The sequence below is a fragment of the Pipistrellus kuhlii genome, unplaced genomic scaffold (assembly GCF_014108245.1).
Source record: "Pipistrellus kuhlii isolate mPipKuh1 unplaced genomic scaffold, mPipKuh1.p scaffold_m20_p_2, whole genome shotgun sequence".
NCBI lineage: Eukaryota > Metazoa > Chordata > Mammalia > Chiroptera > Vespertilionidae > Pipistrellus > Pipistrellus kuhlii.
In genome coordinates this window covers 187,575,832-187,603,747 of record NW_023425515.1, presented here as the reverse complement: position 1 = coordinate 187,603,747, position 27,916 = coordinate 187,575,832, and the positions used below count along the sequence as shown (strand labels likewise).

Sequence of the window (27,916 nt, the reverse complement as noted above, 5' to 3'; positions counted from 1 at the left end):
CTGAGGGCCTCAGCCACCCCCCCAGACCTGCTCTCCCAGAATCTGCGTGTGGACTGGATGCCGGGCCATCCGAGAGCACAGGGAAGATGAGGAAGTGGTCCCTGCTTCCGGGAGGCGATGGCGGAGCAGGGGAAGCAGGATGTCAAGTCAGGTCTCCCTGGGGCTGAAGTCCAGGCCCTGAGACGCTGCTCTTGCCGTGTGTGTGTGTGTGTGTGTGTGTGTGTGTGTGTGTGTGAGCACTCGGGGAATGAATGAACACGTGGTTCAGCAGATGCATGAACAGAACCACATCCCTTGTGCTAACACAGCCTTTGGTCTTTGTCTTCCTTCTAGGTGGAAACCTGGCCCACTGTCAGAAGGCCGTGCCCACAGCTCACCTAACTTTCGTTATTGACTGTGCTAGTGGAAAACAGCTGCCCCCCCCCCCCCCCCAAGTCCCCGGTCCTTACCTGGGCCTTGTCACCCCTCCAATGAAGACCTATATCTTGTTCTGTGGGGACAGCCAGCCTCTGACTCAGGAGGCCGCCCTGGGCAGGGGGCACCTTGCCCAGGCCAGGGGCACCCTGCAACCCTGCAGAGGGACTGTGGCCCCAGCTTCCTCCCCACTGAGCCCACTATGCGCCCAGGAGGCCCCTGAAGCCAAGGGGAACCCCTTAAAGACAAGGCCTGGAAGATACTCAGCCTGGGAAACAGTCAGGGGCCTGCTCAAAGCTTTCTCCTCCTGTGTCTGTGGGCAGGCAGATTGGCTGGAACGGCCTGGCCATAGGAGGAGGGGGTTGGCCCATCAGTAGATGAGAGGATTAAAAAAAACCGGTACATTTACACGAAATACTATGCAGATGTAAGAGAGAGAGAGAGAGAGAGAGAGAGAGAGAGAGAGAGAGAGAGAGAGAGAGAGAGAGGAATCTCTTACCCTTTGAGACAGCGTGGAGGGACCTGGAGAGCATCATGCTAAGCGAAATAAGCCAGTCAGAGAAAGACAAGTATCACACAATCTCACTCATATGTGGAATCTAATGAACAAAACAAACTGATGAACAAAAGAGAACCAGAGACGTAGAAGCATGGAACGGACTGCAGAATTTCAGAGGGAAGGCAGGGGTGGGTGGGTGGGTGGGTGGATGGGAGGAGATCAACCAAAGAACTTGAATGTATATGCATAACCCATGGGCACAGACAATGGGGTGGTGAAGGCCTGGGGTGGGGGACTGGGTCAGTGGGGGAACCAAGGGGACATATGTAATACTTTCAACATTAAAGATGTAACAAAAAATAGATAAAAAGTGCCCTAGCTGGTTTTGCTCAGTGGATGGAGCGTCAGTCTGCGGACTCAAAGGTCCCAGGTTCGATTCCAGTCAAGGACATGTACCTTGGTTGTGGGCACATCCCCCGTACGGGGTGTGCAAGAGGCAGCTGATTGATGTTTCTCTTTCATTGATGTTTCTAATTCTCTATCCCTCTCTCTTTCCCTGTAAAAACTCAATAAAATATAAATATTTTTTAAAATGCCCTCTAGCCCCACTAGTGCGGCTCAGTGGTTTAACGCCGACCCAGGAACCAAGAGGTCGCTGGTTCGATTACTGGTCAGGGCACATGCCCTGGGTGTAGGCTTGATCCCCAGTGGGGGACATGCAGGAGGCAGCCAAACTCTGATGTTCCTCTCTCATCGATGTTTCTACCTCTCTATTCCTTCCCCTTCCTCTGTTCCTAAAAATCAACAAAAACATAGTTTAAAAACAAACAAACAAACAAACAAACAAACAAATAAATAAACTTTCCTCCAGTTCTTGAGCTGGGATCAGAAGCTTGAGGAAGCTGCCCCTTAACTCAGGCAAGGAGGGGATGGTTTGACCTAGAGAGGTGGTGACAGAATAATCTGGACAACATAGGTCCCTTCCTCTCTCTTCTCCTCGCTAAGAACCCGTGTGCCAGAATAAAAGAAAACAAAGCAAAACAAAAGCAACAAACAAGAATCACTGGGCTTGAAGAGTCCAAAGACAACTGACAAAGGGAATCGGAGGAAAAGCGTGAAGCCTTTGGTTGCACATCTACCTTTTTACCAGCAGGTGTCGCCCTATCATCAGGCTGGAGGGCACCCTGACCCTGCCTGGCTGGGGAAGGTGGGAAGGTGCACCGAGCCAGAGCCCAGGGGCCAGTGGCTCAGTGGGGGCGGGGGGTGTCCATGTATTCAGAAGCCAAACTCTCATTCTAACCAACACCCCTTTCATCTGCAATAATGACTATTGATGTTTGTAGGTACACCACCCGCCTCAAGTTCCTTTCACACCAGACCTGTGAGGTGGGTACCATTTTTATTGCCACTATACAGATGAGGAAACTGAGGCACGGAGAGATGAAGTGATGTGCCCAAGGTCGCTGATTCAGAAAGAGGCAGAGTCCAAATCCAAAATTATGCTCCAATGAGATAATTTTATTGTTTAAAAGTATGTTTTTATTGATTTTATGGAGAGGGAGAGAGAGAGGAACATTGATGAGAGAGAATAATTGATTCGCTGCCTCCTACATGCCCCTTACTAGGGATCAAACCTGAAACCTGCACATGTGCCCTGCCCTGGAACGGAAATAAATACCTGTTGCCTTTTTCATTTACCATATTTTTCGGACCATAAGACGCACTTTTTTCCCCCCAGAAGTGGGGGGAAAAAGTCCCTGCGTCTTATGGTCCAAATATAGCCTACACATATATTGTACTTTAAAAAAAAAGTTTTTTTACTTGCCCGGCTCTGTGTGGTCTCTGTGTGCTTGCCCGGCTCTAAAATGGTTCTAAATGCTGCTGTTTACTTTACAGGGTTGATTACATGTGTTTATGACTGTGATGTTGGGTTTTAATGCACATAAAATATCTTAGGACACTATTTGTTTCAGAATCTTTTTTTCTTCATTTCCCTTCTCTAAAAACTGGTGCGTCTTATGGTCCAGTGCGTCTTATGGTCCGAAAAATACGGTAAGTTAGCAGTCTGCAGTGCCTTACCCTGCCTGGGGTAGTAGATGGTCATGTGTGGGAAGGAAGGGAGGGAGGAAAGAGCAGATCTACCATCCTGCCCTCTACTCTCTGGCTCCCTGGGGCCTGCAGCCCTGCTTTTTGTCCTTCGGGGAGGCACCCAGAGGGCCCCCACCCAGGCCAGTAGTCCCCAGCTCTCCTGACAGGCTGTCCCTGGACCCCAGGCGCCCGGGGCCTGGCCTGGCAGGTGCTGGCAGTGAGCCCCAGGCCAGCTGTGCTGACAGTAAACAGCCCCCTCCCCTCCCAGAGGCCCTGGCCTCGCTCCCCATCCAGCCGCTGAAGACACCCAGCCCCTCAGGACACCCCTCCCCCCACCCTACCCCCGTGTTTGAGGGCAGAGCCAATGTGCGTGGGACCTTTGATTTCCTTGTTCGGAAAACAACAATTTTAACTAGAGTTTAGCATTTGTTGAGCTTATACTAAAACATCACCCCCTCAGCTTCTTCACAGCTGCCCTGGGAGGGCGCCATCTGATCTTTGTTTATTGCCGAGAGGACTAAGGCTTCTGAGGTTCCCTCCCCCTCAACTGCCCCCTCCCACCAACCCCCCCCCCCCCCAGGCTCTATGGGAGGCCAGGGGACCTTTTTGCTCTGTCCTCACCTGCTTTTCCTGGAGAGAAGACCTGGATACTAGGGCAGCTCCTCTGACACACACACACACACACACACACACACACACACACCCGTCTTGGTCCGGATGGCACCAGGGAGAGTGTGGGTGAGACTGGGGATGTCAGGATCCAAATCTCTATGAATTTGGATGGCGTACGTGAGCTGTGTCGCTACCATGTGCCAACGCTTTACACGTGTGGATGCACTATGAATTTGGATGGCGTACGTGAGCTATGTTGCTACCATGTGCCAACGCTTTTACACGTGTGGACACAAAGGGGCCCCGTGCTAACCTGGCTGCTCAGGAAAGGCCTGTGAGGCAGCCTTGCAAACTCAAGAGACCCACAGGACCCACAAAGCACGGTCTGAGATGAAAACCTTCATCAACATGCCGTGTCGAGGGGTAGTCAGGTCCTAGGCCAGCATCTTCCCTAGCAAAGGCCAAGTTCGGTCTTTACTGAGCCCACTGTTTCGTGTCTGAGATAAACGTACCTGTGGAGTGTCAGGGCCACTGGTAACTTCCCTTTTCCCGGACCTCAGAGCACAGCCCTGGCTGAGCCTGCAGACGCCTCGTGGTGGCTGTTATCGTGTTAATTGTTGACGGTTAACTATCTTACGCCCACCTGTGTAAAAGATGGTGCCTGTTAACTATCTCATGCCCACCTGTGTAAAAGATGGTGCATGTGCCTACCATTTTACTTTTCTAAAAAATATATTTTTTATTATTGATTTCAGAGAGGAAGGGAGAGGGAGAGAGAGAGATAGAAACATCAATGATGAGAGAGAATCATTGACTGGCTGCGTCTTGCACACCCATTACTGGGGATCCAGCTCGCAACCCAGGCATGTGCCCTTGGCTGGAATTGAACCTGGGAACCTTCAGTCCGGAGGCTGACACTCTATGCATTGAGCCAAACCGGCTACGGCTTTATTGATTTTTAAATATAAGTTTTTATGCCGAAACCGGTTTGGCTCTGCGGACTGAAAGTCACAGGTTCGATTCCGGTCAAGGGCATGTACCTTGGTTGTGGGCACATCCCCAGTAGGGGGTGTGCAAGAGGTTGCTAATCGATGTCTCTCTCTCTCTCTCATCGATGTTTCTAACTCTCTATCCCTCTCTCTCTTCCTCTCTGTAAAAAATCAATAAAATATATTTAAAATATATATATATATATGTTGCTAAAAATATTTTTTATTGATTTCAGAGAGGAAGGGAAAGGGAGAGAGATATAGAAACATCAATGAGAAGAGAGAACCATTGATTGGCCACCTCTTGCACACCTCCCACTGGGGATCAAGTTCGCAACCTGGATATGTGCCCTTGACTAGAATCAAACCCAGGACCCTCAGTCCCCAGGCTGACACTCTATCCACTGAGCCAAACCGGCTAGGGCTTTTGGTTTTTCAGAGGGAGAGGGAGAGAGAGAAACATCAGTCAGCTGCCCTCTGCATGCCCTCTGCTGGGGATCAAGGAGGAAACCAGGTCATGTGCCTCCACCGGGGATCCACTGATGGCCTCAGTGCATGGGGCAGCATTCCACCCACTGAGCCACAGGGCCAGGGCTGCAGAGAACAGAGCCACAGCCAAGGATCCAAACCCCGGCCATGCCACGTCCAAGCTGGGTGACCTTGACCTGCTGCTTGACCTCTCTGAACCCGCCTGCCCTCCCCGGTGCCCACCTGGCAGGGTTCCTGTAGGGATGAGCAGTGCGCCTGGCAGCTTGGCACACTCCGGGCTCTCAATGAATGGGGCTGCTATAATTATTCCCGCACGGGGCGGGGGCGGGGCGCAGGGCCCTCCGCCAGGCCTATATTTATCCTGGAAAGGGTGGGGGGCCCTAGGAGACAAAGGGTGGCCGCCAGTCCCGGGCCTGGGGGCGGGGCCGAGGGCGGAGCGGATGGAAGTCCCCAGCCGGCAGCCCCTCCTCCTGGCCCTCCTCTCATAGGGTCACCTTGGCTGGAAGGCTCCCTCTGCCCCGCGTGTCCTCTGCGCGACCCTCACCCCCCACTGCAGTCTGGGGAGGGGCCGCTGGGCCTGGGGGTTGGGGGTGGAAAGCATTCAGCCCCATTGGCCACCGGGAGAGCCGACCCCTTTTCCTGCCAGTGATGGCGCAGCTCACTCCAGCCCCACCCAAGATGGGGGGGGGGGGTTGCTGGGGTCCCACCCCAAGGTGAGCCTGACCCTGCAGGTGGGAGCTGAGGAAGGGTGGGGGCTGGTCCGGCTCCTCCCCCAAACCCTGGGCTGATGAGTGTCAGGCTGCAAATAGCCCAGTGGAATCCGTGAGTCACCTCTGCTGGAAATACCGGCCCCCTCTCCCTCCCTCCTCCTGCGCAGCTCCAGCTGCAGGGGGCCAGCTCCTGGCCAAGATCTCAGTATCACCTGGGAGAGTGTGGGGTGTGTATGGGGGGAGGGGGTGTCTCTCCAGAGAGCACCCAGACTCCTCAGCTAGCCAGCACTCCAGCCAGGTTTCAGCTGTGTGACCCTGGGCCAGTCACTCCACCTCTCTGATCCTCCACGGCCATCTGGTACAAGATAGGCTTCGAGAAGGCAGGGGCTCGGTGCAGCTGCCCGGCCTCTGGTGTCCCTGCACCTGGGACTGTGCCCGGCCTGAGCGGCGGGCGCTGGCTGGCAGGTGGAAGAGGAGGCACTACCAGGCTCTTCACGGAAATAACGGCGCACCCCGCCCAGGTGGGCCTGGAGCCAAGGCAGGAGGCCAGAGGGCACCCACTTTGCTTGAGCTGCTACCCCCAACCCCAACGTTTCAAACGCACCCCGATGTGAGAACGTCAGGCAGGTGGTTCCAGAAGTCTGTGATTCTGTCCTTTATTATGTGTGCAGGGTACAATGCCAGGACCCTCCCCTGCCCTTCTCCCCCTGAACTACCCCCTAAAAGCCTCAAAATGGCAGGGTGAGAGGCCACCCTCCACTGGGAGCCACCCTCCCCTCCCCCCTGGTTTTGTATGGGGGACGGAGCCAGGGTCATTGCCAGCAGCTGAGGCTCCCGGGATGCAGGCCGCCTGAGCCCCTCCCCGGCCTGGGGACCAGGAGGGACCTGGCTGGGGGCTTCCTCCAGCAGAAGGATCTGAACACAGAGGCAAAGGCCAAGAGAGGCAGAGAGGGGAACCACTTCCCGGTACCCGGAGCGGTGCGGGGCGCGTTGAGAGCAGCCTCGGACTTCCTGGGTCTATGTTCATGAGCACGTTGGGCAGTCATCTGCTCAGAGACTCCGTTTCCCCCCTGATGGATATGGAGACTGACTCTGACTTTAGAATGTGCTGAATTTGGACTCAACTGATGGTAACGCTTAGGATCGGAAGGACGGCAGGTGTGTGTGTCCCCGGGCGGTATACACACACCACACCTGTAGATTCGTAGCTTGAAGAGGGGGAAGGACTGGCAGTGGCCATGGTTGGCCAGACACTCTCTGACCTGGAGACCCACAGCCCCACCCATGGTCTCTCTCCCCCACCGGCTGGGTGATCTGTCTGCATGGAGGCAGCCCCAGCCCCGGGAGGCCCGGCCGGGGGCAGGGGAGGACCCGCCACAGCCCTCAGCCTGGGGACATGGGCAGGTGACAGATGGCAGGAGTTTCACAGTTTGTCACGAACCGGCTGTATTGGAAAAACCCCGTCGGTACACAAACGCCACGTGGCCCTGCCCTGGCACAGCTGGCTGGCCGGGGGCTCCAGGTGGGCAGGCAGCTGGTTCTGGGTTTCCCATCCTGGCTGTCTCCTGGCCTCCCTCTGCGCTGGGGACCTGCCTCTCCTGCTCCCCTTGCCAAGGGGGTCCCAGGGCCCTTCCCGCCCCCCTGCCCGGCAGAGACTCCGGGGGGCAGAGGAGCTGCCCGGTGTCTGTCCTGCAGATGACGTGCCCAGAGCAGAGACCCTGGCTCTCCTCAGCTTCCTTCCCCACCCCGACCCCTGTGTTCTGCACTGAGAGAGAGGGGGCGCCATCTGGAAGGAGAGGGGGAGCCCTCCTGTCCTGGCAGAGCAGAGGCCTCTGTTTTGGGGTGGGGGTGACCCACCTGGGGCCGTGGGGGTGTCAGAGCTGGGACCGGGGCTGAGATGTCCTGGCAGCTGTTATGAGGGGTTAGGAAGACTCTGGCAGGCCAGGGGGTGGGGTGCGGGGAGTTGGAGGAGGAGGGGGAGTCGGGGAGGGCAGGGGCAGGGGCAGGGGCAGGGGCGGCCCTCAGATTTTGATCTCCGTCCGGAAGGTCTGCTGCACGTGCTCTGTGTGCGGGTGTCGCCGTGCCCGGATGGTGAGGCTGCCGTCCTCCCTCAGGGCTGAGGTCACGGAAGTGGGGTCCACGTCCTCCGGCAGCTGGCATTTGTGGGCGAAGGTGTTCATGACCGTGCCATCCGCTGCCAGCTGGTGAGGGGTGGGGGGAGATGGGTCAGGGCAGGCCACCCTGCGCCCCTGCCCAGCTCATGTCCAGCCCCGCCCCTGCCCCCCAGACCGAGTCCAGGGGGCCCTTCCAACTGAGGGGTCTGCGCTCAGGCCGGTGCGGGCTCTGGCCAGGGTGATGGTGGCCGCAGGCCCAGGGCTATGCAGGGACAGGTGCCCAGGTAGGCGAGGGGCTGGGGGGGTCAGAAACAGGGGGCTTGGTGGCAGAGGCAGGGGTTCCTGAGCACCGAGCAGGTGGCGCAGGGCCCGGTGGAGCCCTCGGGGGCACCCAGACGCATCGGGTCTCCCCCGTCAGGGCTGGGCCGGCGGCCCTTCCCCCACGGCCCGGCCAGCACATACTGTCCAGGGGAGCCCGGGGCGGCTGAGTCACTGGCGGGAGTGGCAGGGCTGGCACACGCTGCCCGCTGGTCCTGGTGCCCACAGGCCGTGGCTTCCCTGACAGGGTGCCCAGGCACCTAGCATCCTGTGCTCAGGGAGGGAGCCGGGTCCCAGGAGCTCTGGCAGGAGCCGGGGGCAGCCCCTCTCCTCTATGGGGCACCTGCGGCTGCTGCCCGCTGCGGGCAGCATCCAGGTTCAGGCTGGGGCATGCCCTCCGCCCAGGGCAAGCCTGCTGGGAGCCGGGACTCAGAGACCCTCGGTGACCCTGAGGGCCGTGGGCAGAGGGAGTATGGGGTTTGGAGTGTGGAATCCTGAAGCGCAGGGACTCTAGTTCAGGGGTCCCAGGCTGGGGGCTGGGCCTCTGGAGCCCGGAGGGAAGAGGGCTTGAGGGGTGTCACGTGGGGGAACTCTTCCCGCAGCTGTCCAGGTGAGTCCCCACATGCCTGCCAACTCAGCGGTCCTCCTCACTCAGCCACCATCTCCCTCTCTGCTCCCGGCTCAGGTGCCCCCAGCATCCCTCCGCCCTCCCCCTCCCCCGCGGCCCTCTCGGCGGCCCAGGCTCCTGGGAAACGGGTCTCGGGGCAGAGAGAGGCCGTAGCGGGGATCCTGCGGCCCAGGAGCTACAAAGGCAGGTCTCCAATGTGCCCCGGGGACTGGGAGGGACATTGGGGAGAGTCCAGGGCCCCAGGATGAGACGTGGGAGGAGGGACCCGGGCAGAGGGTGCAGGTGCGGAACCCGGGTCCGGGCGGGCGGGCGGGCACTCACCTTCTCGGCGCGCACCTCGATGTGGTTGTTGGACGTGGTGACGATGATGTCCTCGGGGGAGAAGTCGCTCACGTCCACCGCAAACTCATAGGCGTCGCCGAGGGTCTTGATGTTGCCCGGCCCCCCGGTGCGGGCTGCGGGGGAGGGAGGGCAGCCGTGAGCCGAGCACCGAGCAGGCCTGCACCCAGCGCTCAGGCTCCTGGCTCCTTCTGCTGGGAGCGGGGAGGCCCCCAGGCCTGACTTCCCTCTCAGCTACTGTCCCTCCCCTCCCTGTCCACCCTCCTCACCTCCTGCAGCCCGCCTCTTCCATGGCAGGCTAGAGCCTACCAGGCACAGGTGTGTGTGTGTGTGTGTGTGTGTGCATGTGCATGTGTGAGTGTGTGTGCATGTGCATGTGAGTGTGAGTGTGCATGTGAGTGTGAGTGTGAGTGTGTGTGTGCATGTGAGTGTGGGTGTGTGTGCATGTGTGTGCGCATGTGTGTGTGAATGTGAGTGTGTGTGTGTGTGTGTGTGTGTAGCAACCTGCCTCACACCTAGAGTGGGGGATGCATTTCCCTTCAACCTCATGCAGCCCCTCAGAGCTCCAGCTCCCTGTGTGGCCATCAGCACCATAGCTGACCCCTGGCCACACCTGTTCCTTGAAGGCTGGCCTGTTCCCACGGCCACATCTGTCTCTGTGGCCACATCTCTCCGGTGGCCACATCTGTCTGGTTGGCCACATGTGGCTGCAGCCACAAAGCACCTGCTCCTGGCGGCTGGGCAGCCGCAGCCACGTTCAGAGGCGCCGGGAGCAGAGGCCCTCCCGGGGGTCTCCCGCCCGCAGAGCCTTGCACTTGCCTGGGAAGGTCAGGGGCTCCGAGCGGGGCCGCATGAAGCTGCCAAAGTCCTCGGAGAACATGCTCAGGGCCTTCTCCATGGGCGGGTCCTGGGCTGGGAGGGCGCGGGCGGCGGAGGAGGCCGAGGAGGAGGAGTGGAAGCTTCTCTCGGCTCTGAAGCTGGAGGAGGTGCGGTGGCTCATCCACAGCGGGCAGCCGGGCCCGGCCAGGGGCAGGGTGGACGCGGGTGCGGGCGGAGGCGCCGGGGGAGTGTGCCGGGCCCGGCCGCCGGCGCTTTATAAGGCCCGGCCGACCCGGGCGCGGGGCCAGCCCCTTGTCTACCGGCTAAATTTAGGCCTCGCCGGCCCAGAGGGGCTGGAAAGCTTCTCCTGTGAGACGGGGCTGCTGACAGGCCGACGCACGCAGGCCCGTGAGGCTGAGCTCATAGCCTGGCATTCCAGGCCGATCACTCCAGCCCCGGCCCTCAGGGCGGGGAGGGCCCCAGGCCGGCCCCCTGGCACTCAGACCCGCGCCCGGGGCCTGTGTGCGGGGTGGTGGTGGGGGTGGTGGTGGTGGTGGGGGCCGTGTCTGTCTGCCCAGCAGCCAGGGCTCTTAAGGACTCTGCCTCCCTGCGTACCCCTCGTGGCCCGCCTTTTCTATTTCCCGTCCCCCCGCCCCCGAAGTAGCAGCCGGAGTAAGGGGGGCTCTGAGTGGTAAGGGATCAGGGGCCGGGAGAGGCCTGGTCAGGAGGTCGGGAGGGGACCTGCACCCGCCCCTGCTGGACCCCTGTGTGAAGTGAGGGGCTGTCTCCGTTGGGGCAGACGAGGTTTACAGCCGTCTCTTAGGGATGGGGTTGGGGGGTGAGAATGTGCAGCTGTGCCCCTGCCAGCTCCCCCTGGGACCCAGACTCCATGCTTGCCACCCCCCCACACACACCCCCCTCTGGCCCCCTGAGACACACATACATTCTGGAGCCTTTCAGGGGGCCCCAAGAGGAGAAAGCTAGCAGCCTGAGACAGGCTGGGGGTTGGGAGGGAGGGAATGCGGTCATCGCCCCTAAAGATCAGGAGGTTGTATTTCTGGGAACTGCCTGACCTCCGGCCTGAGGAGCCCTGGGGCAGCAGCAGGCAGGTGTTCTGGAGGCAGAGAATCCGGAGACGGTCCCTCCAGCTCTGGCTACGGAGGCCGGAGGGCTCCTGGGAGGAGCTTCCAGATGGTCCATTTGCTCCCCACTCAGCTCTGAAAGGAGGTGTCACCCTCATGTTACAGATGGGCAACAGCCGCTCAGGGCAAGCGGCACAGCTGGACTCGAACCCGGACATATGTGACCCAAAGCCTCCTGGGAGGCTGGGTGACCTGGACACGCGTGTGTGGAGACGGGCTGGCCCAGAAGCCCCCGAGAACCCCTGTCTGCTCCCCATAGCTCAGCGGAGCCAGGACTGACCTGGGGGAGGGGGCCAAGGAAAGGTCATCCTGAGAAGGGAGTGGGCCCTTTGCACCTGCCCAGGCTGAGTGTGGGGCCTCCGCTCTCCGCCCCAAGCCCTGCCTTCCTCCCCATGGAGACCTCTCTGATTGCAGCCGTCCACACGATGTCCACAGTGCCACCTGTCTGCCCACCCCAGCTCCGGGGCCCCTGAGACTGGCAGCTCCTCCAGGGCAGGGGTTCCTGGAGCTGGGGTCTGTGTCTCTTCTCTCTGGCTCCCACAGAATTCCTTCTGGGGGGCTCTGTCTAGAGGGTGGTCCCTGAAGGTGGGTCAAGGCAGTGGCTGGGGAAAGAGGGGCCCTTCGCTCCAGGGGAGATGCCTGCCTGGAATTCCTGCCCATGTCGCCCATCCTGGCCCAGGGGGCTGCCGGGAAGTCACCAGCACTGAGCAAGGTGGAAAGGAGGTGGGGGAGGGGTGGGGGGCCCAGAGGCCTGCCTCCCGCCAGGGAAACAGGAGCCAGTGGCTAAATGCAGACACACTGTCATGGTGCTGAGGGCCTGAGTCACGGCTCCTGGACGTCAGATCTCCTTCCCCACCCCGGCCCCCTGGCCCTCCCCCCTCCCCCCTCCCCGAGGCATCGCCCACACATACACTGCATCCACGGCGTCGGTGGCCAGGAGGGACCCTGAAGGTCACCGAGGCCATCACCCTGTCTCTGGGCCTGCCTCTCCCTTCAGATCACTGGGATAGAAGGAGCTTCAGGGATGATCAGATGCCCTGAATCCCAAGCCTGCCAGGGCATCCAATCGCCTCAGGGGATTCTGACAAACCCAGAGCCTTCACCTGCACCCCAAGATTCTAATTTGGGGCCCTGGGAAGGGACCAGGAGTCTGTTCCCATCAGCTCTCCACTCAGCCAGCCCACAGGCCAGTGCTCAGTAGGTTTATGGAACACCTACTGTGCGCCAGGCACTGACCCAGCTCTGGGGGGACTGGTGTGAATGAGGCAGAGGTAAGCCCCGCCCCACAGCTCCCAGTCTCCCCTCATTGGACAGAAGAGGGAACCCAGCTCCCAGGGGTGGAGGACCAGGTGCGGGTGGAGGAGCTGCTATGGCTCTCATTAAGCCTGTTCTCCCTCCATGCTGCTGGGGCTCGGTGAAGAAGGGGGCAGAAGTTGAGGGGCTGGCATGTGGGGTGCAGAGCTTTGGGAGGGTCTTGCCTGGTGCTCACAGGCCAGGGGTGAGGCGTAGACATGTCGGCCTGCTGGCTGGCTGACCCTGGCTGTGCGTTGTAGCCAGCGGCTGCTGGAGGCCAGAGATGGGGCCGGGATGTTGATGGGGCAGCCAGGCAATGGGGGGTGGGGGAAGGTGAGGGTGGGCCCCAGTCCATGCAGAGCAGTAAGCCCCGCCCACCTCCCCCGCACACAACACACACGGGCTCCTCTGGATCCACTTGCCCCGGCATCCAGGGGCAGAGGGTGGCTCAGGCTCCCAGGATTTAACAAGCCATTGAAGGGCCATCGTGATTTACGGGGGGAGGGGGGCAGGCTTTACTCTGGGGAGGGGGGGCAGTGGTTCCAGATCTCTTGCCTAAATCTCTCAAAAGTGGCATCAGCCCTAACTGGTTTGGCTCAGGGGATAGAGCGTCGGGCTGTGGACTCTAGGGTCCCAGGTTCGATTCCGGTCAAGGGCATGTACCTTAGTTTCGGGCACATCCCCAGTAGGGGGTGTGCAGGAAGCAGCTGGTTGATGTTTCTCTCTCATCAATGTTTCTAGCTCTCTATCTCTCTCCCTCTCTGTAAAAAAATCAATAAAATATATGTATATTTTAAATCAATAGAGTATATGTATTTTTAAAAAGTGGCATCAGACAAAAATCCTCTGCTCTGTGCCCAAACCTTGCCTTGATTGTGTCAGTCACCGGAGTTTGAGGAGCTCCAGGTAGGGGGAAGGGCGCGTAGTCTTGGTCTGGGCTCAGCCTCTGCTGTGTGACTTCAGGTGAGTGACTGCACCTCTCTGATCCTCCGTTTATCATCTGCAAAAACGGTGGTGCTGACCGGGACTCACAGGGTGCAGACTTAAGGGAACTGAGTTGCAGAATAAAGGGCCTGGCATGTAGCCAGGGTGTGACATGTGCTTATTCCCTCACCATGCCCCCCATGACCTGGCTCCCACCCTGTGTTTGGGGTGTGACAAAGTCTGGGCATTTACCCAGAAGCCTGTGGTTTGAGAGGCAGTTTTCTGAGATTGGAGGGGCTGGACACCAGGATCAAGTCTAAGTTCATCCCCAGGCCCTGGCCACTGGATCCACTGCCCCTGCCCAGCTGTGGCCTCCGCCCAGCTCTGAGCAAGGTGGGCTGTCAGGGCAGGACCGTGGGGTGCTGTCCAGGCTTTGGAGACAGGCAAACCTGGGGCGGGGGGGTGGAGGGGAGTTCCAGCTCTGCCCTTGACCTCTGTGACCTTGACAAGCAGCTACACCTCTTTGAGGTTCCATTTGTTTGAACGGGGCTGGGTCCCAGGGGCACTCACTGATGGGAGTGTGTGTGTGGGGGGGTTGTTGGCACACTGCAAGGGGGCAGCAATGACAGTGCCCTCACCTTTGCCCCAGGCCTTCCTCCTGCTCCGCCATCTTCCTCCCCTCCTTTCTCTGCTCTTTCAGATCCCTCCACACCCAGCTCTGAGAGTCCAGGGCCCGGCCCTCAGCCCCACAGATGACCCTCCACGGCCGCTGTGTGTGTGAGGGCCGCCACCAAAGCCTCGGGTGCCCTTGCCTGCGGCCGGCTTCGTGGCTACGCTCGGCTGAGGGGAGCCCTGCTCCCGGCTCCTTTGGCTGCTCCGGCTGCACGGCCCAGCCGGCCTGGGCAGTTCTGGTCGGTTTGTCAAGGACATTCTTAACAGCCGCAGTGAACCCGCAGGGCGGGTTGGGGGGGGCAGGGTGCTGATTGGTGGAGCACACACCTGTGCAGGTGCCCTGCGCTGCAGCACGGGAGTCTGTTAGAGGCCGTCCGGGGCCGCAGCGGGGCGGACGGACACAGGTGAGGGGCTGCTGGGTGCAGAGCTGGGGATGGACCTGGCTGGGTTGGCCGGGGCCCGGGCAGGCCGGGCAGGAGCAGAAGGGCAGGGGCAGGGAGCCGGCATCTCATTCCAGCCTCTCCTTATGGGCCTGGGGTTTTGCTGAATCTGGGGCCTGAGCAGAAGGGAGGGGGCTCAGGGCGTCAGAGCCTCCAGGGGGAAGCAGACATGTGTCCAGGGAGGGTAGGGGCGGTGGCCTCGGGGGGCAGGGGGATGGGGCTCTGGGTTCGGACACCTGCTTTGGCCAATTGGCTGCTGGACGCGAAGGGCACAGAGAAGAACCCCACCGCACACTTTGCACACACATGCACACCCTCGCTGACACCCAGGGCACGCTGGACTTATGTCCCTCCGGTAGCTTTATACACACGCACACGCACACGCACACGCACACGCACGCACACACACACACGCACATGCACACACACGCGCACACACACGCACGCACACACAGGGGAACGCCACCTTTCCTCTGACAGGGAAGTGGCACTACTGGAAGGGCCGGGGCCAGTGCATGGGAGTTGGGGCAGCTCACGAGGGTCCACCCTCCTGTTGGCTGCCTCAGGGACCCGATGGAGGAGCTGGTGGGGCTGCGAGAGGGCTCCTCGGGGAACCCTGTGACGCTCCAGGAGCTGTGGGGCCCGTGTCCCCATCTCCGCCGCCGCATCGGAGGTGAGAGCTGGGGCCCCTTCCCCTCCCCTTCGGGGGCCCCTCAGGACGTCACCCCCTCCCGGGCTGCACCTCCCGCCCCTGAAAGCCCAGAGCTGCCCTCCCCCTTGCTCTGCCCCCACAGCACTGCCAGCGCCTCCTGGTGGCAGGGGGGAAGGGGCCTGTCTGTCCATCTGTCTATTGGGATTGCAGCCCTGATGCCTGACCACTGTGCCAGGCGCCTTGCTAAGGGCCCAGGGGGTGCTCTCTGCCCCACGCCCACCCCGCAGGTGCTGGGACCACACAGGAGGGTGGCTAGACCCTTGAGCTGTCTAAGATCCGGCCCCTGTGCTGATTACAGAGAGCGCTCCCAGCACTGCTCCTCACCCTGGGCCTTGATCCTTCCTCCATAAGTACCCCAGTGCGGGGCAGGGGTGGGGCAGGCCCCTCGAGGCCCCCGCGCTGCCACCCCCCCACCCCAGATCCTGCTCTGCCCCACGTGAGGCAGTGCCCAGCAGGCGACCCTGGACTGGCCCACCTCCCCAGCCCCACACTGCCCTGCCCTTCCTGCCCTGAGCTGGAGCAGGCTGCCGGGAAGGGCTGTCCGTGCCCCCCGGCTCTGGGCTGTGACCCCGTGCCCCGTGCCCCCGCGCCAGGCGGCCTGGAGTGGCTGAAGCGGAAGCTGTTCCGCGTGGGCGAGGACTGGTACTTCCTGGCGACCCTGGGCGTGCTCATGGCCCTGATCAGCTACACCATGAGCTTCACCGTGGGGCGCGTGGTCCGAGGTAAGCCCTCCCGGCACGCAGGCCTGCTCTGGGCCCAGGGCGTCTGAGTGTGCCGCACCTCAGCAGGCCAGATGCACCCCCAGATGTGAGCGGGGGTGGTGGTGAGGGTGGGCTGGGAGGGGTCTGGGTGGGGAGGAGGCCTGGTCTGGTGCTGCCATTGCTCTTTTTGCTGTTGTCGTTAATTCTCACCCGAGGATATTATTCCATTGGTTTTTACAGGAAGTGGAAAGGAGGGAGGAGCGGGGAGAGAGAGGGAGCTGGGGAGGAGAGAGAAACATCAATGTGAGAGAGACACATTAATTGGTTGTCTCCCGCATGTGCCCCAACCAAGGCTGGGGATTGAACCTGCAGCCCAGGTATGCATGTGCCCTGGACCGGGGATTGAGCTCGAGACCCTTGGTCTAACCACTGAGAACACAGGCCAGGGCCCGGCATGGCTCTGGGCTTGCTGTGTGACCCTGGACAAGCTCCTGCCCGTCTCTGAGCACCGGTCTCCTCACCTGCACAAGGCGTGAGAGAGCCCTGAGTGCTCCCTGGAGCCCTTTCGTCTGAGTCCCATGCTCCCCTCGGCCTGCTGCTAGCTCCCTCCCTCCCGCCCTCCTTGCTCTCAACTCAGTCGCTGGGGGAGGGCACTGGCTTAGACCACCATGGGTCAGCAGGCCCTCTCCACCCCAGGGCTCCCTGGAGGAGGGGGCGGGGCAGGAAGAGGGTAACTGGCTGGGGTGCCACTGAGCCCCTGCCCTGCCCCAGACAGCCGTTGTCTGAGGAGCTTCCCCCTCTGCCTCATTTCTCACAATGACCCTGTGGGGGAGGTACCATCGCTAGCCCATTTGGCAGACAGGAAAACAGAGGCTCTGAGAGGTTGAGTCCCTGGCCCAAGGCCCCTCAGCGAGGGAGTAGCAAACCTGGGTGGGGATCCGGGGTCCTGCTCCTGCTCCTCCTGGGGCTCTGCTGCTCCCTGGCGGCCCGGGCCTCCCCTCTCCAGGCCCGTGCTTCCTGGTCAGCGGTGGGCACCCGAGGGCTGCAGAGCCGGCGGGCACTCCCTGACCCCTGCCTCCTGGCTGCCCCCAGCACACAAGTGGCTGTACCGGGAGATCGGGGACAGCCACCTGCTTCGGTACCTCTCCTGGACGGTGTACCCCATGGCCTTGGTCTCCTTCTCCTCGGGCTTCTCACAGAGCATCACGCCCTTCTCCGGAGGTGAGGCCGGCCTGGCCCTGCAGTCCACACCCCACTCCCCCCGCCCCCTGCTGGCCCATGCCCCCGGGCTTCTGATGGGCGGGGGCAGGAAGCAGGACCCCTGCTTCGTGGTCGGAGAAATCAGGCTCAGCGGAGTCGTGTCACTTGCCCCGAGTCACACAGCACGAGGACCAGATCTGGACTCCTGGGTCGCTGAGGCCTCCGGTCTCTTCCGGGGAATTCTTCTGGAGGGCGATGGGGAGAACCAGCGGCAGGTTCTCCTGCAGGGCGGATACCCAGAGAATTCCCGGCAGGGCTGATGGGGGGCCCGGCTCTCCCAGGCCTCTCAGCTCTGCCTCTAGCTCTGGCCAGCCGATGGGAACTCCAGGGGAGCATGTAGGATGGCCTGTGTGGCCCCCCCCCCCCAAGTCTGCCACAGCCACCTGCCAGGCCCAGCGGGGAGGACATGGGCCATTCACGTCTCCTTTCTGACCTCGCTTCCTCCTCTGGAAAACGGGTTTATGAAACCTGTTCCTGGGGCTTTAAAGGGCCTGACAAGAGGAGTGTGTGTGCATGTGTGTGTGTGCATGTGTGTGCGTGTGCGTGTGTGTGTGTGTGTGTGTGTGTGTGTGTGTGTGTGGTGTATGAAACGCTCTGCAGGGTCAGGTGTCTCCAAAGAGTCTGTCCCTCCCGCTGCCCAGGTTCTGGGCTCCCGGAGCTGAAGACCATCCTGTCGGGGGTGGTGCTGGAGGACTACCTGGACATCAAGAACTTCGGGGCCAAGGTGGTGGGTCTCACTTGCACCCTGGCCTGCGGCAGCACCATCTTCCTGGGCAAAGTGGTACGAGCGAGCGAGAGAGCACCCCCCCCACCCCCCCCCCCGCTCTCCCCCTCCTGCCTTTCCCCTGCCCCCCACCCCGGCGGGCTCAGGCGGGGTCAGGCGGGGTCAGGCGGGCTCAGGCGGGCTCAGGCGGGCTCAGGCGGGCTCAGGCGGGACTCGGGCCAGTGCCGGCCTTCGGGGGCTCCGTCTTGGGGAGGTGGCAGGCCAGAGTGTGGCCAAGGGCTGGGAAGACCGAAGAGGTGGGGGGGGGGGGCAACCAGGCTGTGTTCGGGTGAGGTCCCTCTGTCCCCCTACCCGGGGCGCTGAGGGGGAGGAGCAGGGGCCTGCCCCCCTCAGAGGTCCCTCCTCCCTCAGGGCCCCTTCGTGCACCTGTGCGTGATGATCGCCGCCTACCTGGGCCGCGTGCGCACCCAGACCATCGGGGAGCCCGAGGTGAGGGGCTCAGGGAGGGCCCCCGGGAGGGGATGAGAGGGAGAGGCTGCCTCTGAGCCCAGCACCCCATCCCCCAGAACAAGAGCAAGCAGAACGAAATGCTGGTGGCCGCGGCGGCGGTGGGCGTGGCCACGGTCTTCGCAGCGCCCTTCAGCGGTGAGACCCCCCACCCCCACCCCCTGGCACCCTGGGCTCCCGCCGGCCCCCGTCCCCTGGAGGGCCCGGCTGAGGCCCGGAGGAGGGAGGGACTCATTCTGGTCTTGGCTCTAACAGCAGTCTTGCCCACACAGGGTGCGGGGAGGGGATGGGTGTCAGGCGCTCCGGGTCCCCTTAGGCAGACTTGGGTGTGAGACCAGCGGTCTGGGCGGCCCTGGACCAGGTTTTCTGCCCGGAGCCTCACTGCCCCACCTGTGCAATGGGGCCATGGCAGAGCCACCGCTGGGATGGAGGCGGCGGGGCGTGCAGGGCCTGGTCCCCGGAGGCGGGGTGCCTGCCCCCGCCCCCATTGCCTCTCAGAACAGAGAGAAGGGAGGCCGGTCTCGGCCGGGAGGGCGAACCGGGCTCTGTCTGAGCTCCGCGCCCCCCAGGCGTCCTGTTCAGCATCGAGGTCATGTCCTCGCACTTCTCCGTCTGGGATTACTGGCGTGGCTTCTTCGCTGCCACCTGCGGGGCCTTCATGTTCCGCCTGCTGGCCGTCTTCAACAGCGAGCAGGGTGAGTCCCGGGACTCCCTGCCCCTCTCCTCTCCTTCCTCTCCCTCCTCCTCTCCTTCCTCTCCCTCATTCCTCTCCCTCCTCCTCTCCTTCCTCTCCCTCCTCCCCTCCTTCCTCTCCATCCTCTCCTTCCTCTCCCTCCTCTCCCTCCTCCTCTCCTTCCTCTCCCTCCTCCCCTCCTTCCTCTCCCTCCTTCTTTTCCCCCTCCCTTCCTCCCTTTCCCTCCTCCCCTCCTTCCTCTCCTTCCGCTCCCCTCCTTCATCTCCCTCCTCCTCTCCTTCCTCTCCCTCCTCCCTATTCTTCCCCTCCCCTCCTCTTCTCCTTCCTCTCTTCCTCCTCTCTTTCCTCTTCCTCCTCCCATTCTTCCTCACATCTTTTTTCCTTCCTCTTCCATCCCCATCTCCTCCGAGGCGGGAGGAGGGAGCTGACCTGTATGGCCGGGAAGGATGGGGCCCTGAGGGCAGAGGGGCAAAGTGGGGCGGGAGCAGGGGCCAGGGCTGGGGTGTGAGTGAGACCCCCGCTCCCCTCCCCCCAGAGACCATCACCTCCCTCTTCAAGACCAGCTTCCGGGTGGACGTCCCCTTCGACCTGCCCGAGATCTTCTTCTTCGTGGCGCTGGGGTGAGTGCCGCCGGGTCCCTGCAGCCCCACAGGGCCCCCCCCCCACCAGCCGGAGCGGCTGCCCTGGCTCACCCCCACCCCGCAGGGCCATCTGCGGCGTCCTGAGCTGCGCCTACCTCTTCTGCCAGCGCAACTTCCTCATCTTCGTCAAGACGAACCCGCTCACCTCCAAACTCCTGGCCACCAGGTGGGCTCTGGGCCGGAGACCCTCACCCCCAGGGGCTGACTGCACCCCATCTTCCTACTGAGCCTCCCAAACCCCCTGGCCCCCACCCGCTTAAGGAGCCCCCATTCCCTCATAACACCCTCTCAGGTCCTCATCCCTCACTGAACCCCACTCCCCCCGGAGCCCCAAGCCCGTCACTGCGCCCCCTTTCCTCCCCCAACTGCGGCTGCCCCTGGCATTGGCAGCTCAGAGTCAGCACCCCCCCACACAGCTGCCCTGGCTGGCCACGTGCTGGCCCCACCCGGGCCGGGCTGGCCTCAGTCCTGGTCCCAGGGGGCTTCTGTGCCAACCTCTGCCATCAGCCCTGCCCCTGCACACAGCGACTGGGGAACGGGCTCTCCCCCTGCACCTGCCTCAGTGCCAGCCCGCAGGGTGGTGGGGCCGTGAGGTGGGACCGTGAGGTGGGGGCGAAGGGGGAGTGGCCCTGGAGCTCCCCCCTCCCCCCCACAGCAAGCCCCTGTACGCCGCCCTGGCCGCCCTGATCCTCGCCTCCATCACCTACCCCCCGGGCGTGGGCCGCTTCATGGCTTCTCGGGTAAGGGCCCTGAGCCGGGGCAGGGGGATGGGGACCCCAGTTTGATCCCCCTAATCCCCACGAAGGGGAGGCTCTGAGCAGCTCCAAGTCCCCCACACTGGGAAGTGGGGGGCGGGGGGGAGGCCAGATCAGGCAGGGGGGGAAGGGGTGGCTGCCTGGGGGGTGGCAGGGGCCCCCATGCATTTTTCTGAATAAGCCCCCCCCACCCCCCGCCGCTCCAGCTGTCCATGAAGCAGCACCTGGACACCCTGTTTGACAACAACTCGTGGGCCCTGATGACCCGGAACTCGTCCCCACCCTGGCCCGCGGAGCCAGACCCCCAGAACCTGTGGTTCGAGTGGTACCACCCGCGGTTCACCATCTTTGGGACCCTGGCCTTCTTCCTGGTGATGAAGGTGGGCGCCCCGGGGCCCCCAGGGGTGTGCCTACAGCCGAGACCAGTCCTGGGGGGTTGGGGTGCCTCCCCCGGCACAAAGCACAGCACCTGGGCCTTCTGCCCACACGCCCTGGCCTGGCCCCTGCCCGCTGTGTGTCCGGGCCTAGCCGCTCCGGCTCTCTGAGCCTTGGTTTCCCTGCCTTTAAAATGAGATAGTCAGCCAAAACCGGTTTGGCTCAGTGGTTAGGGCGTCGGCCTGTGGACTGAAAGGTCCCAGGTTCGATTCCGGTCAAGGGCACATCCCCAGTGGGGGGTGTGCAGGAGGCAGCTGATGAATGATTCTCTCTCATCTATGTTTCTAACTCTCTATCCCTCTCTGTGAAAAATCAATAAAATATATTAAAAAATAAAGTAAAATAAAATAAAATGGGATAGTCATTGTGCCCACCTCAGAGGTAAGGTTGAGAGGGAAGGAAGGAGAGGCCCTGGCACACAGTAGGCACTATGTCAGAGTCCAGTTCCTTCCGCTGGCCAACGCCTTCTCTGGCACCAGACCCCAGCCGTGTGCCCGAGCATCCTCTTCCTCCCTGGGACATGCCCTGGCCCGGGTCCCGGCCCTCCCCTGCCCACTCCGGTCCTGCTGCTTCTAGCCTCTGCCCCTCTGGCTTCCCCGCCCGCAGTTCTGGATGCTGATCCTGGCCACCACCATTCCCATGCCCGCTGGCTACTTCATGCCCATATTCATCTTCGGTGAGTCTGGGGGCCTGAGGGTCTCAGAGGTTCAGGGTGACGGGGAAGCCATGGCTGGTCCTGGGTTCATCCCCAAGGATGGAGGGCAGGGGGGCCGGGCCAGCCTGCTCACCCGGTCTATGGCTAGGAGCTGCTGTCGGGCGCCTCATAGGGGAGGCCCTCTCTCTTGCCTTCCCCGAGGGCATCGTGGCCGGAGGGGTCACCAACCCCATCATGCCCGGGGGGTATGCCCTGGCAGGTAAGGGGACAGGGCCCCACTGGGTGGGCTGGACCCGGAGGATCAGCCAGCGGTTCTGCGGAGCATAGGGTGGTCTCAGAGACCCCCATGAGCCCCCACCTTTCCCCGAGCCCCCATTACCCTCTCCAGCACCTGTCTTGTCCCCGACCCCCCACCCCCTCCCTCACTGCTCTCCGCCTCACCGAGCCCAGGCTTTGGGTGCTCCCACCGTGGCCACAGCCACACCAGCCGCGCCCTCTGCGGGAGGCTGGCCCCTGGCCTGAGCCCCCGCCCCGGCTCTGCCCCCTGCAGGGGCTGCGGCCTTCTCGGGGGCCGTGACCCACACCATCTCCACGGCGCTGCTGGCCTTCGAGCTGACCGGCCAGATCGTGCACGCGCTGCCCGTGCTGATGGCGGTGCTGGCGGCCAACGCCATCGCCCAGAGCTGCCAGCCCTCCTTCTACGACGGCACCATCATCGTCAAGAAGCTGCCGTATCTGCCCTGGATCCGGGGCCGGAAAATCAGGTGAGGGGCCCTGCCTCAGGCTGGCTGATGGCGGGGGGTGGTGGTGGTGGTGGTGGTGGTGGTGGTGGTGGTTGTTAAAAGCTTCCCCCAGAACCTCACTGCGGCTGACCTTGGATCTGGGTGGTGTGGGAGGGGCCGGCACACTGCTGCCTCTTGTCTTCGCTCTCCCCAGCTGCCTGCGTGACCCTGGGCGAGTCCTGGGCCTCCTGGGCCTCCCTGTCTTTTTTTAAAAAAATATATATTGTATTGATTTTTTTACAGAGAGGAAGAGAAAGGGATAGAGAGTTGAAACATGGATGAGAGAGAATCATCGATCAGCTGCCTCTTGCACACCCCCTGCTGGGGATGTCCCCCCAACCAAGGTACATGCCCTTGACCAGAATCGAACCCGGGACCTTTCAGTTCTCAGGCCTACGCTCTATCCACTGAGCCAAACCGATTTCGGCAGGGCCTCCGTATCGCACTGGTCATTAGTCTGTCTTCACAACAGGACAGAGGCCGCCCACGTGTTGGAAACGGGCTCAGAGTGGTACCGTGTCTTGTACCAGGCCACACAGAGTCAGCAGCAGGCCTGGGAGGCCCTGCACTCCCCACAGTGCTCTGTGGAGGTGGTACCAGCAGGCTTGGAGGTCCTCCCTCAGCCAGGCAGGGGCAGGACAAAGAGGCTGGACCCAGCTCCAAATGCATGCAAGCTGCCTCCTTGTTCTAAACCTCAGTTCCCCCAGCTGTAAAATGGGGGTGTTTTCAAACTTTAAAGCTTCCCCTCCTTTTTTTTGCCATCAAACTTTTCTTCAAATGACATTCTCTAAGGAAGGCTCCTCAGTGAAACAGCCCGAAGCTGGTCTGCGGGGATCTAGGGACGCGGTGGGGGGAGTGAGGGGGAATGGGGGGGGCGCGGGGGGCTGAGAATTCAGAGCCAGACCACCCGTGAGCCTGTCCCCAGGTGCCTCTTGTCCTCGGGGCTCCGGGGGTTGCTCATTCCGGGAACCTCTGGGTCTGGGCCCACCCTGGAGAACCAGCAACTCGCCCTCTGGGGTTCCCCGCCTCGCGCCCTCACCCCAGGACCTGACGGCAGCACCTCTCTCTCGGCCTCCAGCTCTCACCGCGTCATCGTGGAGCACTTCATGAACTGCAGCATCACTGCACTGGCCAAGGACATGCCCCTGGAGGAGGTGGTCAAGGTCATCACCTCCACCGACAAGGCTGAGTTCCCCCTGGAGGAGAGCACAGGTGCTCAGCAGGAAGGGGGAGGGGGAGGGGGGAGGGGAGGGGGAGGGGAGGGGGAGGGGCCTTCCCTCTGCCTCCTCTCAGAAGGCGCAGGCCCAGGAGAGGGTAGGGGGCCCTGGCCCTCCTTCTGGATCCAGGCTCTGTCACTGGGCGCCTCTGGGGGAAGCACTTCGGCTCTGGAGCCTGATTCCCCCTCGTTGTTGAGATGGAGTGTGACCAGCCTGCTGGGGTGGTCTCTGTGCTTCCATGAGAGATGAGAGGGCGCTTACGAAGCTCTCCAGGGCAGACCTGGGGTTCCAGAGGCCAGGCCTGTGTGCTGGGCGTGGGGATAGAAGGATGGGGCTCCGTCATCAGCCTCCCTCCCCTTCAAAGATCGCCCGCTGAGTCCGGTCACAGGCCCCGAGGCCAGGACAAACAGCTTTGTGAAGAACAGTGAATGGGGCCCCTGTTAAAAGACACAGAAACCAGAGTCTTGGGGAGGCCTCTGGCTACAGCAGTGGTCGGCAAACCTCGGCTCTCACAAGCCACATGCGGCTCTCTGGCCCCTTGCGTGTGGCTCTTCCACAACATACCACGGCCTGGGCGAGTCTATGTTGAAGAAGTGGCGTTGGAAGAAGTTTAAGTTTAAAAAATGTGGCTCTCCAAAGAGATTTCAATCGTTGTCCTGCTGGTATTTGGCTCTGTGGACTGATGAGTTTGCCGACCACTGGGCGGGAGCATTGTTCTCCACGGGCGAGTACAGTGCGAGTGGGAAGGGAAGTGGGGCGAGTACAGCCATGTCCGCCCTCGGCCACGGTCACCGCGATGCCCCCTCTGCCCTGAGGCACGGGGCACACCTGGCAGGCGTGGCCCCGCTGGGCTTTGGTGCCCCCTGTCCTTTGGGCAGGGCCCTTACCCAGTGACCAACCTGCACAACCATCCGGGCCCTCGCCGCCCCAGGGCCACCCTGAGGCCTCAGCCCCCGGTGAGCAGCAGCGCCGGGGGAAGCCATGCTACGGCCCAAGGTTTCCGCCCCCGAACTGGGGCAGCCCCCCGTTCTCCCACAGGACACACCCAGGCCCCCTCGAACATGGGTGCAGATGAGACTCCCTCCGAGAGGCCTCCCCTCCCAGGACAAAGACAGAACTGGCCTGCGGACAGAGTCCACTCCGCCTCAGAGCCACAGGAGGCAAAAAGCTCCCTTCTGCTCACTCAAGAAACGGCTCGGCATTAGAATATCTTCTTCAGAACAGACTCACCCAGGCCGAAAACCGACTTCTGCGCATGGGTTTCAACCGCACTGTACTTGTGCGACCGCACGTGATATTTTGTGGAAGAGCCACACTCAAGGGGCCAAAGAGCCGCCTGTGGCTCTCGAGCCGCAGTTTGCTGACCACTGGCTTAAAGTATATGTGCTTAAAAGTGAAGCACATACAGGTCTAGTTGTAAAGTTTTTGCTTTCCTGGGTAAGAAGCAAAAACATCAGGCTGTGGCCTCAAATCCGAGTCCCTGCAAAGTCCAGTGACAGCCTGGACTGAGACCTGCCAAGCCCCTGGCACACAGTAGGACCTCAGAACCTGGTGCATGCCTTCACTGGGCTGAACCAGATGTGAATCTTCCTGAGGGGAGGGGAGGGGGTGGGAGACAAAACTCCGTCCTATGGCATAGGTGTCCCAAAGCTGCTCTTGCTTTGAGGCCTGCCACCTGGGGGGCCTCGGGTGAGCAGACCCCCTCCTGGCCCCCAGCAGCCTTAGCCTCCTTTGGCTACCACACCTCCTGTCAGAAGCTGAGTGACCTCAGGCGAGACAATTAGCCTCTCTGTGCTGCTGAGCCTCAGTTTCCTCATCTATAAAATGGGTGATAATAGTCCCTGACCTGCAAGCTGCTGTAGGTTCCTGAGAAACACAGGAACACCTAGCACAGTAATGGCACATAGTAGGTGCCCAGGAAATGCAAATTCCTTCCTCATAATTTACCTCCCTCCCTCTCTCCCTCTCTCTCTCCCTCTCCACTTGTCCAGAGTCTCCGATCCTGGTGGGCACTGTGCGAAGGGCCCACCTGCTGCAGGCCCTCCAGGCTGAGCCACCTTCCTGGGCTCCAGGACACCAAGTGGTACTCACAGGGGGGTGCTGGGGGAGTTGGGGAGTCAGCAGGGTGGGCGTGGAGGGGATAGCTGATCTGTGGGAGAGGGAGGAGGACTGAGCGGGGCAGCCTGGGGGAGAGCACCCGAAACCCTTCCCTGTCCCCAGCGGTCTCTCCAGGACATCTTGGCTGGGGGCTGCCCCGTGGAGCCCGTGACCCTGCAGCTGTCTCTGGAGACCTCCCTGCACGAGGTAATGGGGAGGGTTCAGGCAGGGGCACAAGGACCGGGGTAGATGGGGAAGACCGGCGGGAGAGGTTAACTTCAGCTCCACCTTCCCTCCACACAGCGGCTCTGTCCCTCCTGGGCCGCTTCCCTTTTGGAGAGCGGCTCCTGCATTTCCGAACCCCACTCCCGGGTTGTTGGGACGTTGTGGAGACAGGGAAGCGAGAGGGTTTGCACAATAGAAGCCTCTGGGTGGAAAGAGGCAGAGCTGACGAGTCAATTATGTCTTTGGGTTTCCATTTCAGACCCACTGCATTCTCCCTGCATGATCTTGGGGAAATTATTTAATCACCCTTCCTCTCCCCCACACAAGCACAGAGCCTGGAAAGACCGGGCCAGGGAGGGGAAGAAGCCAGTTGGGGGTTTGGGGGTGGTCCCAACCCCTCTGTGACACTGTTGCTGGATAACAGGTTTTTTTCCCATTGGTGCCTTGCGTGGACTCTGGCGACCCCTGGTGGTCGTGCTTGACATTGCAGGCTCAGGTCCTGGTCTTCCACCCACCATCACATTTGTCCCTCAACCCCTTCCTGGGTGGGAGGCATGGAGGCGTGGGTCCCGCTCCTCCACCTCTGCTCAAAGCCTCAGATCAGGGATACATCGAAGCCAGAGGGGGTGTGGGTGCCACCTGCCCTCCAGATTTCCCACCAACCCCTCCTCCAGGCCCACAACCTGTTCGAGCTGCTAAACCTGCAGTCCCTCTTCGTGACGTCTCGAGGCAGAGCCGTGGGCAGCGTGTCCTGGGTGGAGGTACCAGGGCCCCCGGGGTGGAGGGGCCACACTCGAGCAGGCTGGGGAGGCAGAAGGCACCAATATCCTCCCGTCCAAATGTGGAGGGGCCTCCTGGGTTCTGATGAGCCCCACTTCCTGGCCCAAAGTGGCCACTGGGCCTGGCTACCCTTACCTTATTTATTTTAAAAAAATATTTTTTATTGATTTTTTATAGAGAGGAAGGGAGAGATATAGATACTACCCTTGATCTTAGCCAAAAGGCCGAGAAGCGATAAGGGAGAAATAGAGAGAGCTAGAAACATCGATGAGAGAGAGACATCGACCAGCTGCCTCCTGCACATCCCCCACCGGGGATGTGCCCGCAACCAAGGTACATGCCCTTGACCGGAATTTAACCCTGGACCTTTCAGTTCACAGACAGACGCTCTATCCACTGAGCCAAACCGGTTTCGGCAACCCCTACCTTATTTTATGGCCAGTGGCCAGTCCTGCCGGTCTCTATGCCTCAATGATCCCATCGGGGCAATGGGGAGGCACTGACTAGAACATTCACCCCAGAATCAACCCTTAGGGGAATCAAACAACACTGGAGCCCCGATTCACAACCTCCTGTGCATCCTTCACCCCTCTTCTCTGCTTTAGTTGAAGAAAGCAATTTCCAACGTGACAAACCCACCAGCCCCAAAGTGAGCCAGTCCGGCGAGATGAACCGGGCACCCAGTGCCCCGGCGAAGCAGATGGGGCAGGCTTCCTGCCTTCCCGCCACCCCCCCCCCCCCCCCCCCCCCCCCCCCCCCCGACAGCTCGCCCTCCCTCAGCCCCGCTCAGCTCCTCAGCGGACCTGCAGCTCTGACCGGCTCCTAAGAGGGCTCCGTATGCACCATGTCACATCCTGGACTGGACCCGTGCCACAGGCCGTGAAGAACAAACCCCACCGTGGACCAAGCTCAACGCCAGACCACAGAAAACCAGCACACAGTGGGCACTCACCCTCGTCCGCCAAGTTCGCCAGTGACGGACGAGATGGGTGTACGCTGTCGCCAAGGGCAGGCGAGATTCCCCTCTGGGGTCAGCTCCCGACCAGAGGCCCCTGAGAGCAATAAAGCCGTTTCCCAGAGCCGCCACTCGTCCCCCGTCTCTGCTCCCAGGGCACTCACGCGGCACCTCAGCTTCCTGCCGTGCTGGCTCTGAGCACACAGTAGGACCAGAAGATGTCCTGGTCTCCCCCTCCTCCTCACGCCCCCTCCTGGCAGGGAGGTTTGGGGAGAGCGGGTCCCTC

The 27,916-nt window shown here is 61.6% G+C and overlaps 3 protein-coding genes and 1 pseudogene across 4 annotated transcripts; 2 read left to right on the top strand and 2 right to left on the bottom strand.

The window, feature by feature from the left end:
- The first annotated feature begins 262 nt into the window (after nt 1-262).
- Nucleotides 263-808, top strand: LOC118723155 (steroid receptor associated and regulated protein). Its single transcript, XM_036445194.2, has one exon. It carries the CDS (start codon nt 276-278, stop codon nt 789-791), a length of 516 nt encoding a protein of 171 aa, XP_036301087.2. The 5' UTR covers nt 263-275; the 3' UTR covers nt 792-808.
- Nucleotides 809-6,433: 5,625 nt separating this feature from the next.
- Nucleotides 6,434-10,295, bottom strand: HSPB7 (heat shock protein family B (small) member 7). The gene is made up of 3 exons (XM_036446265.2): nt 10,020-10,295; nt 9,183-9,316; nt 6,434-8,002 (listed from the first exon to the last, which is right to left on the bottom strand). Exons 1-3 carry the CDS (start codon nt 10,198-10,200, stop codon nt 7,823-7,825), a joined length of 495 nt encoding a protein of 164 aa, XP_036302158.1. The 5' UTR covers nt 10,201-10,295; the 3' UTR covers nt 6,434-7,822.
- A 4,060-nt stretch (nt 10,296-14,355) lies between these two features.
- Nucleotides 14,356-27,808, top strand: CLCNKA (chloride voltage-gated channel Ka). 2 transcript variants are annotated; one of them, XM_036447621.2, is made up of 20 exons: nt 14,356-14,454; nt 15,057-15,163; nt 15,796-15,924; nt 16,996-17,124; nt 17,805-17,944; nt 18,299-18,376; nt 18,454-18,532; nt 18,964-19,089; nt 19,624-19,708; nt 19,794-19,895; nt 20,385-20,469; nt 20,691-20,864; nt 21,526-21,595; nt 21,723-21,833; nt 22,125-22,338; nt 23,435-23,568; nt 25,565-25,656; nt 25,794-25,877; nt 26,570-26,656; nt 27,281-27,807. In XM_036447621.2, the coding sequence occupies exons 2-20, from the start codon at nt 15,064-15,066 to the stop codon at nt 27,326-27,328; spliced, it is 2,067 nt and encodes a 688-aa protein (XP_036303514.1). In that variant the 5' UTR covers nt 14,356-14,454; nt 15,057-15,063; the 3' UTR covers nt 27,329-27,807. The 2 variants fall into 2 exon arrangements, with proteins under 2 accessions (XP_036303514.1, XP_045441121.1); XM_045585165.1 differs by lacking the exon at nt 21,723-21,833 and having other exon boundaries at nt 27,281-27,808.
- Nucleotides 26,814-26,911, bottom strand: LOC118724964 (annotated as a pseudogene).
- Nucleotides 27,809-27,916: the final 108 nt, after the last annotated feature.

Bases quoted from the DNA above. Each gene is read 5' to 3' on its own strand.
- LOC118723155 (XM_036445194.2), top strand. From the start codon at position 276: ATGAACAGAACCACATCCCTTGTGCTAACACAGCCTTTGGTCTTTGTC.
- CLCNKA (XM_036447621.2), top strand. From the start codon at position 15,064: ATGGAGGAGCTGGTGGGGCTGCGAGAGGGCTCCTCGGGGAACCCTGTG. The intron at 17,125-17,804 runs GTGAGGCCGGCC...CCCGCTGCCCAG, and splicing joins CATCACGCCCTTCTCCGGAG to GTTCTGGGCTCCCGGAGCTG. The intron at 22,339-23,434 runs GTGAGGGGCCCT...CTCGGCCTCCAG, and splicing joins ATCCGGGGCCGGAAAATCAG to CTCTCACCGCGTCATCGTGG.
- HSPB7 (XM_036446265.2), bottom strand. From the start codon at position 10,200: ATGAGCCACCGCACCTCCTCCAGCTTCAGAGCCGAGAGAAGCTTCCAC. The intron at 9,317-10,019 runs GCAAGTGCAAGG...CCTCCCCCGCAG, and splicing joins GGAGCCCCTGACCTTCCCAG to CCCGCACCGGGGGGCCGGGC. The intron at 8,003-9,182 runs GTGAGTGCCCGC...ACCCCTCACCAG, and splicing joins TCGAGGTGCGCGCCGAGAAG to CTGGCAGCGGATGGCACGGT.